The sequence below is a fragment of the Mustela erminea genome, chromosome 6 (assembly GCF_009829155.1).
Source record: "Mustela erminea isolate mMusErm1 chromosome 6, mMusErm1.Pri, whole genome shotgun sequence".
In the NCBI taxonomy this organism is placed as follows: domain Eukaryota; kingdom Metazoa; phylum Chordata; class Mammalia; order Carnivora; family Mustelidae; genus Mustela; species Mustela erminea.
In genome coordinates this window covers 37,081,261-37,097,092 of record NC_045619.1, presented here as the reverse complement: position 1 = coordinate 37,097,092, position 15,832 = coordinate 37,081,261, and the positions used below count along the sequence as shown (strand labels likewise).

The window sequence follows — 15,832 nt, the reverse complement described above, 5'->3', positions numbered from 1 at the left end:
ATTTGTGCTAGTGTTCATTATTACCCAGTAAAATTGTGCAGTTAAGGTTGGCTAAGGATAATGATGATAATATCTATAGTAATAATAACAGCATCAATAGGTGCACTTCACATTTATTGAGCATGTACTATCTGTGAAGCACTGAATTGATCATTTGACATGTTCCAGCTCATTTATTTCTCATAATGATCCTATGAGGCAGATTCTATCATTTTTTGAATTAACTACTTTGACCAAAGTCATTGAGCTAGTAAGTTACAAGCCAAAAAAAAGATATCTAGGCATTCTGCCTCCAGGATAAAAGTAACTCCTGTAGTGTCACTTAAATGCTTTGTGTTTTAAAAACATCAAATTATAAACATATTCCTGCTCTCCACAAGTAGCCTCTTACAACTTAATTTCTCTTTCGGTTATACAACTAGTGCACCCCAATTTATGAAAAATGTCTCCTGATATTTTTAAATGTTCAGGGTTTCAGAAGCATATACACACACCTCTTTTCAACCATGCCAGGAGAAGATATCATCCCTCCTTCCAATTAAGGAAATAGAGTTTCAGAGAAGTCAAGTTACTTACCAACAGTCCCTCAGCTAATAAATGGAAGAACCCCAATTCAAATTTAGATCTTCTGACTCAAATTCAAAGCCTTGGCCATTTAGTTCATTACCAATCCTTGTGTATCCTTTCTCCTCAATATTATTTCCATTTCTATTGTCTTTCTTAGATTGAAGACTCACAATCTTCAATTCTCACAGAATCTCACAATCTCTCACAATCTTCAATTCTCTCCCTCTAGAACTCTTACATTATCACAATAAGCTCTCCTTAATACAATAATGGCCCAAATGACTCTTTTAGCTTATATTTGTGGTAAAACAATTGCAGTGGTGGTCCTTGTGCTCCAACCCTCCCTATAATTTTGCTATGTAATTTTGTATTGCATCCCACTCTGTGTCTAGGCGTGACGATGAAATATTACCAAAAGAAGACTCAAGCGAAAGCTTAAAAAGCACTTGCTTATTTCTGCTTTGCTCTTACTCTTCTTCCATGACCATGAACCTGCCCGGGCTGGCCTATTGCAGGATTACACACATGGATAGAGCTGAGTGGCCCCAGTTGGTCCAGCCAAGGTCATTCTGGATCAGGCAACAGCCAGTTAACATACAGCTAACTGAGCCAACCTCCAGCTAACCAATGGCATAAATGAGCTAGCCAAGATCAACCAATCCAAGTCAAGATCAGCTGAATTCCATTAACCCAAAATTTTGTATGAGATTTGACAGTGTCGTTTTCTATTGTCACATAATTTTATTTTTTTAAGTTTTTATTAAAATTTCAGCTAGTTAACATACAGTGTTATATTAGTTTCAGGTCTACAATAGAGCGGTTCAACATTTCCATACAAGGCCAGTGCTCATTAAAGTGCACACCTTAATCCCCATCACCTATTTAAATCCATCCCCCCACCCACCTCTCTTCTAGTAACTGTCAGTTTGTTCACAACTGTTAAGAATCTCTTTCTTGTTTTGCCTCTTTCTCTTTTTTCCCCTTTGCTTTTTGGTTTTGTTTCTTAAATCCAACATTTGAGTGAAATCATGTAGTATTTGTCTTTCTATATAGTTTAATTTTTTTTTAAGATTTTATTTATTTGACAGATCACAAATAGGCAGAGAGAGAGAGGAGGAAGCAGGCTCCCAGCTGAGCAGAGAACCTGATGTGGGGCTCGATCCCACGACTCTGGAATCATAACCCAAGCTGAAGGCAGAGGCTTTAACCCACTGAGCCACCCAGGTGCCCCTATCTAGTTTAATTTTAGCAATAGCTAGCTGATGAGTATATTAGGTAATCCATCCTAATTCAAAATGGCAGAATGATATTCCTCCATTATTCCCTCATCACCAGTTCACTCAAAATTCTAATGATCATTCTATATACACACACTTATTGTTTACTGTCACCATATATATGAACAGGTCATATTCCTGTACTGCCACTCCTACCCTACAACTCTTTGACAAACAAATCTGTCAGTTATTCTCCTTATTTAATTCCGATTTAGTCTTAGAAAACAAAACAAGAGCACCTGGGTGGCTCAGTGGACTAATCCTCTGCTTTCCGTTCAGGTCATGATCTCATGGTCCTGGGATCGAGTCCTCTTTGGGCTCTCTGCTCAGCAGGCAGCCTGCTTCCTCTTCCCCCTCTGTCTGCCTCTCTGCCTACTTGTGACCTCTCTCTCTGTCAAATAAATATATAAAATCTTTACACACACACACACACACACACACACACAAGCAAAAACCAGGTATGTGGCTAGTTCATCTGTCTCCTTTGTGAAAATTAGGAACCTCAAGCCTAGCCTAGAAAGAAGAGTATAGACTGAACTTCAGTCCCCCAAAAGTCTTTAAGAGGGCCCATGTATAACTCTACTATTCCACAGAGAATATCCTTGAATTCTTTCCAATGTTTTTAAAAAAGATTTTATCTATTTATATAACAGAGAGAGAGAGAGAGCATAAGCAAGGGGAGCAGCAGAGGGAGACGGATATCATGACCTGAGCCGAAGGCAGACACTTAATGAACTGAACCACCAAGGGGCTCCTCCAAAATTTTTTGAAAATACCTCTTTAAGATCACTTTCCACATGAAACTTTCTGTATTTAATCATAAGTCAATATTATAGCTCAAAACTTTTTCAGTACTTCTATAAATGTCTGGTACTATATTAATTTGGATCCATTTATATATTTTTTCTAAGTAAGCCTATTTCCTGTGTTCTCTGGGAGCCAAATTATGTTCTTTTTATTCCCTATCCCCTTTACAAATGTATGTAACCATTTAAGAACATACAGAAGACCCTCAATATATGCTAAATAAAGTGCTACAGAGAAATTATAAACTTCTATAAATAATGACTTTCTTTATTAGTGAGGAAGTGAGAAAACTCACTTCCCATGCCTTTCCTTTAAATATTCTTACTAAGCATATTAGTAATTGACAAATATCGGTCCTGCTTTAAAAAAATTTAAAACTATTTGGTCAATATTACTAGTAAATTATTTTAATGCTCATTGACATACATATACAGAAATTAATTTATCTTTTGGCATTCCGGATAAACAGACAAGATTTTTCATATTTAATGCATTGCAAATTATTTGTTATTACTTGTATTATTTTCTCTAATCATCACAAACTACCCTGTGAGGTGTTAATATTCACTAATTTTTGTAGCATGGAAATTTGAAGTCCTGATGAAAGTTGATGATGTAGGAAAGAGTCAGAGTACAACCTAGACCTTCCTATTTCAAGTTTATTACCCCTTCTCCATCCAAAGTAATATGCATTTACTTCGGGTTTTACTTTGAAAGCCCTCACTAGAGACCTGGTACTCCACTGGTTCAGAGCATGGTAGATGATTTTGATACGTTCCTGTTCTTAAGGAGCATATAGTCTAGGTTAGGAAAGGGGCATGTAAGCAGATATTTAATGATAAAATGGGAAATGATAAAGCTAAGGAACATGATGTTTCAGAGAAGGCTTCCTGGAAGAGATGAAGTCTTCGTTAAGATAAGAAGTGAGGCAAAGACATTGGTGAAGAACATTATGGGCACAGAGATGAATATGCGTGAAGAAGATAGAGGAAAAGTGTGAAGTTTCATGGCCTGCAAAAGCATGACATTTGTATATTATTCCAACACATGGCATGACACATTTGCTAATGTGGAAATGTTGAGAGAAAGGAGATGGAAAAAGAAGGAAGTTTGGGACCAGGTGCAAAAAAAAAAAAGGACAGAAAAGAATAGAGAGTTGAGAATTATTCAAGAGATTAAAAACAATATGGCCCAATGATGACTGAATTTAGGACTTTCAGTGTCTGGGTGTGGAGACTGAGCACCGTATTTTGGGTAGGAAATAGAAGACTGAGGTCAACTGAGTTTGAGGCACACTGAATCTCAGGTTCTATGGAACATTAAAATGCATAACAAAGGTAGAAAATTGAGTGTGTAGCTTATAAACACCAGGCCTGGTGATATGGAATTACTAGTACTCTTTAAATACCCAATCACATATTAAAAATTAAACACTATGGCTACAAAAAAACTTTATTTACAAGGTTAAGATTGTTAAAATCATTGCTACATTGTTCATAAGAAATGTTCAGAGAGAAAGTGTCTACAGCAAAGCACCAAATCACCAACACCGACAAGTATTGTATAAAACATAATATGTCATAAAGTTTGACGCTGCTTTGAATTCTAGCCCATGTTTGTTACAATAATTTTCATTTTTATTTTATTGTAGTTTCCAATTTGACATGCTTTATTTATGCCTCAAAACTCACATTTATAGTTATTTTCTCCTCTCAGCTAAATATTCAATGCAATGCCACCCAATAGCATAGTCACACTGCTTACAAAATAGTCAAAAACATTCAAAGGTACCAATTAAAGAAGAATATCCCTCTATTGCTTGCAGAAAACCTACAGCCCTTAAGGTACAGATTAGATTATTAAAAACTTTCTTTAAAAATATGACAGGACCAAAAAAAATATGACAGGACCATCACTTTCTTTAAGGACCTGTGGATTACTAGCGTTACTCAAATATTTATAATAGTAAAATGCAAGTCAACATTGAAAAAATCTCAATGTATTTGTAAAAGACTTTGGAACTATGTCTACCTAAATGGTTCAGAATCCATAACCTATAATTCCAAAACCCATACACTTTGAAAACTGTTATTTTATTTTTAAGTGTGTTGCAAACTTGATTGGTACAAAACTAAACCTGTACTAACATGAGAGATTTATGGTCTTTATTTTTCCCATGCAATAGGAATATTCAAAGAATTCTCTTCAGAGATGAAAATGTATAATTATGGGGTGCTTCCCCAAATCCATCTGGAGAAGTGTTCCATAATTTACATTATATACATACAAAAAAAAAAACAAGAAAATTCTGAACTTTAAAATACAACTGACCCCAGGGGTTTTGAATAAGAGATTGCAGACCAGTATAATTAAAATTCAAAACTTAAAAGTTTAGATTTTACTATAATCAAGATATTCAATACAACAGAACTGCTAGAATTTATTTAATGTTGTACCTTTAAGAATAGATTTATTTGTAAAACATAGTATGTATGAAAACATTTCCAGTTTTCTCCTCTTTTCCCCAAAAATATCTTGTTCATTCATTTTTTTTTTTACAAAGAAACAACTTAAACACTTAAACTATTCCTAGAATCATTTTGATAGATTTAGGATCCAAATTGACAGTATCAGGCTTGACTAAGATACACAAAGATAATGCGGGAGGGATATATGCGTAGTCCTACATGTAGGACCAAGGAATCAACTTTTAATAAGAGTTTAGGGAAAATAGGAACTCATGCAGCATTTATGAAACTCAATCATAAACTTCAGATGACCACTGTCCCAGGGCGTACAGAAAGTACGTTGAACCTGCCCCCATGTATAATGTATCCTAGGCTTCCTCAATAAAGCACTCTATCCAGAAAGAAAAATGATTGCTCATTCTGTGCTTATCACAGAAGATAATGAACAGTGTGAGGGGTTCAGGAGCCAATTTAACACCATTAAGCAACTCAGATAATCTCAAAGGAGAGTAAGCATGATGGTGATCTTTCAAAAATCACCTTACGAAGAACAGCTGCAAAGACTGAAATGTCAACCTTGAAAAATACAGTAATTGGTGAAGCTATGATAATTGTCTTTTGAAGTAAATCAACACTTTCTATGTATTTAAACAAACCAGTGAGAGTTACTGAAAATAATATTGTATCTTAACATAAGACAAACTGACTGAAAATGAAAAGGACTGCAACAGGGGTTCTTCATATACAGTTATAGGGTTATTGGATAGAGATGTCATGAGCTCTAGGTGATTCTTTCCATTCTGAGAGTCTTCAATATCTCAACATCACACTTCAAGTTGATAGTACAGCTGGGTTTAGAAGTTTATCAACTTTGCTTATATAACCTTTAATATTTATGAAAAGATATTTGCTACAAGATATAACTTTATGGAGGGAGGTCAACTCTTTAATATTTCTATACTATCCTTATAGTAGAGGGCCAAGCAAATTTATATTCAAAAGGAAAACATAGTGTATTGGGGTGATTATTAAAAATCTCATTCATATTCTATAATCTTTCTCATATCTAAAACAAACACAAGTGTTCTATTCTTAAATAAGAAGACTGAGTCTCAATATTAACTTAGTATATAAATAAGCTTGAAATCCTTAAAATTATCTTTTCCTACAAAATAAGATTCTTGACAAGCATATATTTTAAAATACCCAATCTAACAATTTTAAGTTTGTGAGAATAAGGCTTAAGTTTTGCCTTTTCTCTATTTCCCTAAATATATTTTAAGGAAACTGGTTAAAATGTTTTCTGAGAAGAGGGGATAATACATGGATAATTCCAGGAATTTTTGAGCAGGTGTTACGCATTTTTAAAGAAAGTCAAATAAAATATAATTAGACAGTAGACTTCCAAACTATAATCATTTCCAAAGATAGACCACACAGCTAAAAATGGAAAATACATATTTCCAAATGTCATAATACTGTTTAAAGCAAGAAAAAGAAAACTAACTATTCCCACATTCGTGTGGTTGAATGCTGATCAACAGCTGATAGGCCTATCAAAACATACAGATAAAATTTTCAAAAAAAGAGAGAGGAGACAGGAACTCGGCCTTCACACCCACCATCACCAATGTACCATAAATTTGAGGTAAGATTTTTGTGTGAACTAATAATTCTTTTATTTTTCTCACCAAAACATGCACATGATCTAATTTAAGGGAAAAGAATAAGAATAGAAATAAAGCAAAGCTTATTTAAGTCTTGTCACTTTCGCAATTGCAACAGGAAGGACAAATACTACCAGGAAGCATACCTGTGGCAGGGCTGAATTGAGCTGTCGCTGGAGGGAATCTCTGTCATAGATGACATCCTGCAGTCTTTGCTGAGCAAGTGAGAGGCTTTCTTGGGTCTCCCGAAGGGTGTCTAGAAGACGATCCCTTTCATCTAGCATATTCACCATCAGCTGCTCAAAATGGGAGTCTGAGTCCGAGCCACTGCTTTGGGACCCCCTTTGGCTCATTGGGGTGTCCTCATTAATCGTGGGCATCACTTCACACATCATTGCTTAAAGGAAGTAAAGGGGAGGGAAGTCTTAGTAAAGAAACAATCTGACCTTCGACTCACCAAATTCTGCACCCATTAACCTAATTGTCTCTTTTTTTCCCCCTACCCCCGTCCCAACTCCAGCCACACTAAATATTTTGAACTCAGTGAAATATGATTCATTGACTCTCTCTAATCTGTATCCTTCCTCTTTTACTGATAACGTATAAAGCTCCTACCTACAAAATATAGGTTGGTTTCACCTACTTCTTAAAGATTTGTGGGGTTTTTTTCATGACTTATTCCTCCAATTCAATTCAGAGTAATACATTATTCAACATACTAGTTGATCACCTTTCTACCCCTGTAAGTTGACAAATCTCTTAGAGAAAATACCACCATCTTACCCTTATTTGTTATATTTTAAAAGCAAGTACAGTGTCTGGCACTTCATGGGTAGGAAGAAAATGATTTTTGAATGACTTCAATAATTGAAAGAATTAATGTTCACCCTTGAATTTAGGGAATCCACAAATAGTTAAATATTTATTTTATATAATAACTAGTTTTTAAATTTTTTTCAGATTTTATCAACAGGTTTTTTTTCTTACCAACTAGTTGAAAGTTTCTTGACTTTACAACTCCCATTTTATCACTTTTATGGACTCTCTGACTAAATTGTTAAGGTGATGCATTATAAAACCAAAGGTGATCTACACAGAATAGATAAAGTGACATTGACTACATTGAATACAAACTTTAGGAAATAGAATGAGGTGCACAAGTTGATTTAGGTTATTATACTGCTAGTTGCCTTTAATATTCTTTTGTTTCCTGTGAACTGCATTGTCTGTTTTCCATCGAAACAATACAACCTAACACTCAATATTCCAGAAAACAGAAACCATAAATTACATTAGCTAATGTAGTTACTTCACATCTCAGCTGTTAATCACAAACTTCCAGTCATGAAATAAATGAACTATTTTTTAAATCACTTATTAACTTGATTTATAACAGACAACAGACTTTAAGATGCAATACTGATCTACTGTATGGCATTTTAAAAATCGGAAATTATCCCATTTTTTCTTTTATCTTCTATCTTACGTTCAAGAAAGAATCAAACCCATCTCAATTTCAGCTGTTGTACTGAGGCCAGAAGCTATTAATTAGAGGGCTTGGTTTTGCAGAAGGCTGATGTGGAGAAATGCTGGTTTGGCTGTTGATCCTGAAGCATTCTTTGGTTTTATAATGCAAGGTCAATTCATTTTTCTGCCTATATATTCCTGTCCCTGGGGAAAATATTTCTGGTGATATAGTCAAATAAAATGTCAAGACCTAACAGCTCAATAGTTAATTACTATTATGTGATTCTTCAAATAAATTGGGTTATTGAATAGATAAACTCAATTATCTGAATGATTCTGTGAGGGCCCACTGAAAACTAGGAGAAACTTTTTAAAAGATAAGAGGGAAGTATTTTATTACGGATATCCTATGTTTAAAAAAAAAAAAGAGGGGGGTATGAATTTTAGGATAACTTAAGATAATACTTTGAGTTATTGCTCATCACTCAAAACACTGGGCTACCTGAAGGCAAATATTTGACTTGTTAATCACCCTAAATAGGTAACAGAATAGGTATGTAAGATGTATTTAAATGCACATGCGAGTGTGCATGCATGTACGTACACACACACACACACACACACACATATTTTACTGTTGCTAACCACCTAATGATGAAAAGAGAGTATATTTTTTGCATTTTTCTCCATTTGAATTTTATTTAAACAGTATCACAAAGCTGGAAAAAGGAGACTCTTTTCTAACTGCTATACATTTGCTTTACATTAATTGAAAAGGAATTAGGAAAAAATGTTCTAACACATTGGAATATTAAAAACAATTAGTTCACATGCCATGCATGAGAATCTACACACTGAACAGCTGTGTCATTCTGAGAAATCATTACCAAGAGCCAATGTGTTTCTTTTTGACATTTAAGGTTAAAACAAAATAGTGGGAGAGGAAATGATAGCACTGACAATTTGTGCCAAAACACTTGCAAGGCTTACATCTTGGGGTTATTTAAACATTCTTGAATCTCTGTTTTAAGTCATATCCCTCTCAGAAAAAAGCCATTAGCACATCTTCACTTTGAATTACTTATAAAAAAGTTTAAATTCCAAGGAAAAGCATACCTGTGGTGATTACCTCAGCTACAATTTCCTTCTGAATACAGGACCCTAATTCTAACAAAGGCATGTTAGAACCATGAGATAATAAACATTCACAAACTTTAGGTTCTCATATCAATATAAAAGCTGGTCTCCCATTTAGTCAGTCCAAAGATGCTATAGTGAGAAGCAGCTTAGGGACTTAGGGTCTTAGTCTATTAATTCTACACTCAACTTGATTCATTTCCATTCCTGCAGCATTGGAACCAGAACAAATCACATCACCTTTCAAAACTTCAGTTTTCTCTTCTGTAGCGATATGAACCCATGATTTTATTTTTAAATAAGCCCATTGTAAGTCTCCAATAGAATACCTGAGATCACACAGTAAAATTTAAAGGGCAATTACAAATACAAGTGTTTATTCATTTTATAAGGTGACCAAAATTCACCTTGGCAGAAAGAATATTGTGCCTTTATGATTCATTCTGATCCCATGCCTAAAGTTTTAATTCCAGTGCATACTCTGAACTCTCCAAATCCAACTGGGAAAAATGAAAGTTACTAAATGCTAAAGTTACTTAGGAAATAAAATGTATTCATCTGTTTTTTTTTCTTCACCCACAGTCAAACCAAATAAGTTAAAATCTTCTCATCAAAACTAGGAGGAAAAGAATTTTCTACAAAAAATAAAGGTCACTTTCATGAACTAGCTTAGTTCTTGCATTAGAATGCGGATTCTAATATAAATTACAAACTAGTTGTATACCCCTGAAGATAGAGTATAACCTATTTCTCAAATGTATATTTAGATATTAAAATCAATTAAAAATCTATATTCAATGTTCAACACCCTCTTATAGAATGGACAACATCTGAAGTAACTTCAGATGTTCAGAAGCGATTTACCTTCTATCTACTCCATCCTCATACTCCACTTTTAACTTTCACAACCATTTTCAGTATTAAAAATTGTATTGTATCACATAATTCCTGAAAAACCAGGAAGGACATCCTAAGAGCTCACTTTGATACTTGCCTTTCCGGCACCCCTCCCCAAAGTCAATTGGATATATGAATGTTATCCTTTTCTAAATGTTGCTGTTTTTTTTGTTGTTGTTGTTTCATTAAATTACTGAAGGTTTTAAGACCTAGTTAGAGATATTGTTTATTTTGTTACAAAAGGAAAAAAAATAATAAAATATCTGGTTGGTTTAATTATCCTGGTGCTTAAATTTAGCTTGAAGAATCTGATACCAGGAAAACCAACTCCCTTACTCTTAGCACATAACCTTGACTATCTTCCAAATCTCTCAGATTTCAAAATAAAAGTTTTGAATGCCCGCTGGAGTCATCACCCAAGGGCTTTCAAGATCCAATGTGTTTCTTAGCAATATATGTCTCTGAAGCAGTACCTATTCAGATACGCTAGTGTCACAAAAGGCTTTTTTTTTCTGTCAATGAATCACTTCATAGAAGCAGATCCCTGGGATTTAGACCCTCCTCCAGGCAAAGATGCAATTATTCTCGGTAGTTAGTTTCCTCTTCAAAGACTGAGTCTTAAGAACCAACCCAGCTCCACCTCAGTTAACCCACAAGGAGTAATTCGGTGAGAGAAATCCTAGCCATTGTCTGATTACATTATATGAATATTCCTCCTCCTATTTAACTCTTTGAAATCCCCTGTCTTCAGGAAATATTAGTATCACCTCTAATGGAAGCGTTTTGCACTTTCTTTACAGATGGCCAAGAGCCAGCTCTAGCCACAGGGCTGGACAGTTCTGTCTCAGCCACACCCCCACCCCACCACCACCCTGAAGTTGACTTCATAATTTCCACACCAGAATTCTTTATCTCTCACCCAAAAAGAGAGAGCCAAGTAGGGAGGAGGTGGAGAAATAGGAGAAGGGAGAGGATGGGGGTGGAAAGCAAAAAGGTATGGAGCAGTAATTGGCAAGGAGGGATTTGCATCTCATCTTCCCTGGGGGCGGGGTGGGGCCAGGGAGGAGGGGGGGTGGGAAAAAAAATAAAGCGGAAGGGAAACCTTGTAACTCAAACACAGTTTCTGTACCTAAGGTCTGTAATTTCGTGTCCTGCTTCTTCAATTGATCAATGACAACCGCAGTCTCAGGCTTGACGAGAGGGTTAGCTCACACCCGGCACTCCTGGACCATTTCCCTAGCAACCGGAGGAGAAAGGCAGCTTAGACACTCGCTTGCCCCGGCGCCCTCCCGGAACGTGCCCCGGCTGGGTGGCGTGGCAGCAACCCGGCATCTTCCCGCGGCTCCGTCAGCAGCCAAAAGGAGAAGCGTCCATCGGAAAAATGGCATATTACAAATTTTGCTTTGGGAAGCAGAGCTCGGTTCAGACCATTGTCAAAAGGAGGAGAGGGGGAGGCGGCTCTTAAAGCAGTAGCGGCCCCTTTGCCCGAGCAGCCTCGACTCCCCGCGTGCAGCTGGAGCCCCGGGGCGGGGAGCCGGGAGCTGGGGACCGGATTTGACTTACAGAAACTTAACCAAGCGACGCTGCTCCCCCTCCGCGCCCAGGCCACCCAGAGGGTGTCCCTCCAAACGGGAGCTTTGGGGAAAGGCGTGAGGAGCATCTGGAAGGGAAGTTCTCCCCCCGGTTCCCCTCCCGGAGCCCCTCCGGAGTTCATGGCTAACGTCGGGAGTTGGCAAGCTACAGGGAAGCGAGTCCCCAAGGGATGCGGGAAGCACGACCGGTCCTCTCCTGGCCCCCCAGACTATTTCTGCGCTAGGGCGTCTCACTGAACTCAAAAGAGGCGCCTCTTCTCCGGAAAGGCAAGCAGTCGGTCCCCCACACCCAGTTTCTCCTCCCAGCCTCTTTGCAAGCCTCGCCGCTTGCATCAGTCGGCCGGAGGAACCAACCTGCTGGGAGCCGGTGCGGACGCTACAGCATCTTCTCGCCTCACTTGCCTCGTGCAGTGGCTGCTGCTGCTCCTCCTCCTCCGTCTCTCCCCCCTCCTCCTCCTTGGCAGCCGCCACCTCCTCTTCCTCTGGAACAAGGGCTTCCCCTGGAAGCTGCTGCAGTGGTTTCCACCGGCCCTTAAATAAATTCTGAAGTAATCACGTCTTTGCTCTCCTCCTCACGCACACGCGCTCACGGATACACACGACTCGCTCAAAGCCGCTCCCGGGCTGCTGGCGCTGGCGCTGGTCCCAGTGCCCCCTGAGAAGCCAAGGGCTGGGGATGGGCAGGTGTGGGCAGGGGATAGGCTCTGCCTGGTCTGGGCTTCCCCCGCACAATGGTCTCTACAGGAAAGCGTGCGTTGGCCCGTGCTGGGGGAAGGCGAATGAATGCGCTTGGGCACCTTCGGGCTCACTGGCCTTCCCGTGCTTGTCATTTCTTTAAGCAGCTTCCTGCTCCCAGGACCAGGGCACGGTAGTCATGGTTGACCTGAGTCAAGCTAGGGTGTGGTGGCATCTGTCACTTCTCGCTACCTCTCCAGCTCCTCTCCCTTCACTGCTTTGGCGATAAGGATTGTATGGTTAGTACTCCCTGCCCTAGTAAATTTCAGCTTGGAGCCAAGTCTGGTTTCTAGAACGCGTTCCAGTTCCCCCATATCTACACATCCCTTTACCTATGCTTTCCTTTTGCCGCTACCGTCCATTCATACAGACCCATCCCACCAGGTATAGAGAGAAGGCAGGAGAAAAAACCAGTACCTAAACAATAAGGAAATTTTCAGTGATGGAAATTAGCATATCCTAGTTTTAGGGAACAGGAAGAGGGCATGGAAGAGGGAACTGGAAGAAGGATTAAACATTAGGTTTAAGAAGGGGGTTAAGGTAAGTATCTTGCCGAAGCAGTGCAAGAGATCCAAAGGCATATTTCATTTTTGGTTAACACAAAGAGTCCGAAGCTAACTAAAGAAACAGTATTCAAATACCAGCTCACTTAAATTAAGTACAATATTTAGGAAACAGAATCTTTTTCTTCTGAAGTAGACTTTAATTCAGTTAGCAACCCCACAGTGAAATGTGTGAGGCCACCCTCCTGTATCCCTCCTCCCCACCCTGCCAGACTGTTATTCAAATTCTGCTTCACAACATAATCCTATAAGAATTAAGTATAAGAATAATTAGATGATTCATTAGATGTCTACTGGAGCATTAGTTCTCAGAGATAGGGTGCATACAGATTACCAATGGATCTTGTTAAATTGTAGATTCTGATTCACTAGGGCTGGGGTAAACCCTGAGATTCTGTACTTCTAACAACTCCCAGATAGGACCACACTTTGAGTAGGGTCTAAACCACTCTATCAACCTACCATTTGATGTAGCTTAACTACTCTTAACTACAGAAAACTCATGAACTCATGAGACAGCCCAGTCCATTTTAGATAGGAATAATTTAATAATACCTTTTGCATATTAATCAGGTATCAGTCCTCTTTTAACCGTCACTCTCTGGAATTGCCCAGAAAACAGAAAATGTTTTTTATACACAAGAAAACCTCCTATGTCAAATAATAGTTAATATGTCTCTCTGCAGAAAAATTCCTTCCTTATTAAACCTTGGTTCTGATTTCCTTAGTAAACAACACTTGACAAGGACAGCTTCAGATGTTGTTACCATTTCCAAGAAGTGTGTTGATTTTCCTGACTCCCATTCACACATCAAATAAAACTTTTAATTCTAACTATAATCCCCACATACTGGCTGACACACGTTAAAGGATACTTGGTAGTTGATATCACAGAAAGGACTTTGGTAATGGAAGGCAGGAAATAGTCATGAGTAAAAATATTTTATTTTATTATTTTTAAAAGATTTTATTTATTTATTTGACAGAGAGAGACAATGAGAGAGAGAGAGCACACAAGAAGTAGGAATGGGAGAGGGAGAAGCAGGCTTCCAGCTGAGCAGGGAGCCCAATGAGGGACTTGATCCCAGGACCCTGCATCGTGATCTGAGTTGTAGGCAGACACGTAACAGCTGGACACCCAGGTACACCCTAAAAATATTTTAGTAAGAAGAGATAGTCTTCACGGTTATTCTCAGCTTAGAAACTGTACATTTTCCTTTTCTCACTACTAACATCACTACAAAAAATAATAATAATAATAACATTTTCTACCCAAACCAAGGGACATTTTTAAGCAGCAATTTTGCAGAAGGCATTACATCAACTACTCATATGAGAAAAGAGGACTCACCCCTACCTCAGGTCTTCTAGATTAATGGCTCTCAAATTTAACATGTAAGAGAATCTCCAGAAGGCTTGTTACAACATAGATTTCTGAAATCCATTCCAAGAGTTTCAGATTCAGTAGGTCTGTGGTGGGACCAGAGAACTTTCATTTCTAATAAGTTCCCACGAAATGGCATACTGCTAGATCAGGAATCCTCCTTTAAGAACCACTGCTTAAATATAATCTGAAGATTTTTGGGAACCGAATATGTACAGATCCAGAAAAACAATATTATTCATTCAAGGCAAAAAGTCTCTCAAACAAATGTAAAACCGATTAATATGCTAACTTATAATCTGTTCCTACTGGTTTTTAATAACCAACGACCTATGATTAAGATGAGATATGCTTTCCTCCTAGTCAAATAGTTTAGGAAGAGGTAGGGAAAACCATCTCTTTCATTAGTTTTAGTGCCTTACATCAGTGAAAGGATTTGGTCCATGGAGGTATACACTGTTATTAACTACACTTACTAATGCTCCTTCTACACATTTTATTTCAGATATTTGTCTATATACTGTCTTAGGTGCAGGGTGTCATACATCTACTCTTTAGTAATAATAAAAAGTGCTTATTTTATTAAAATCAAGGATGGTTTTGTTTGTAAAGATTAAGTTACTGAGAGCAAGCACAAAAGAAGCATGGGCCATGACAATAACAGATTTAGTAAGTGAGAGTAATTTGTCTTTTAAGTTCAAGGATAATACGGGTGCAAAAAGAAAGCAAATAATATGAATTTCAATAGATATGTTGATCTCAATATCACCTCATTTCAACTATATACTCATTACGAAAATACTTTGCCTATATTCACAACAGTTTAGCATTGTTAAAACAATTAAATGATATTTTCTGCATTTATGCTTACTGTTGAATTTAAATTTCAAGATGGACTTGGACAGAAAATAGAGGTAATTCTCATCACACACTTTATCTATAGTTTTACGGGAATGTGAATCTTATTTTATTTCATTAAAGAAGGTCACCAATACCATTACACTGTATTATTTAGAAAAAGCAACAAAACAACCCCAAATACATAATGACTCAAACGAAATTGAAGTATTTTTCACTTTCTCAATACTCCAGGGTGAGAATTGATCAGTGGTCTTTCTTTCACACAGTAATTTAGGCACCTTTCTTCTCTGGGCCTTGCTATCTCCTTGGGTTTTACCTCCAGACAGCAAATAAATAAATAAATAAATAAATAAATAAATAAATAAATAAGAGACAGAATGCAGGCACCATACCAACATCTAAAATCCTTG

The 15,832-nt window shown here is 37.6% G+C and overlaps 1 protein-coding gene across 10 annotated transcripts in view; it reads right to left on the bottom strand.

Annotated features, from left to right (window-relative positions):
- Positions 1-12,420, bottom strand: part of PPFIA2 (PTPRF interacting protein alpha 2) — a 482,999-nt gene extending 470,579 nt beyond the window's left edge. For 7 of the 10 annotated variants that reach the window (XM_032346892.1, XM_032346890.1, XM_032346889.1 and 4 more), the window contains exons 1-2: positions 11,417-11,692; positions 6,933-7,183 (exon numbers count right to left, since the gene is read on the bottom strand). In XM_032346892.1, the coding sequence (XP_032202783.1) occupies positions 6,933-7,181 (249 nt within the window). In that variant the 5' untranslated portion in view covers positions 7,182-7,183; positions 11,417-11,692. Of the gene's footprint in view, positions 1-6,932; positions 7,184-11,416; positions 11,694-12,233 lie in introns of those variants that run through there. The other 3 variants (XM_032346888.1, XM_032346893.1, XM_032346895.1) reach the window with 3 other exon arrangements.
- Positions 12,421-15,832: the final 3,412 nt, after the last annotated feature.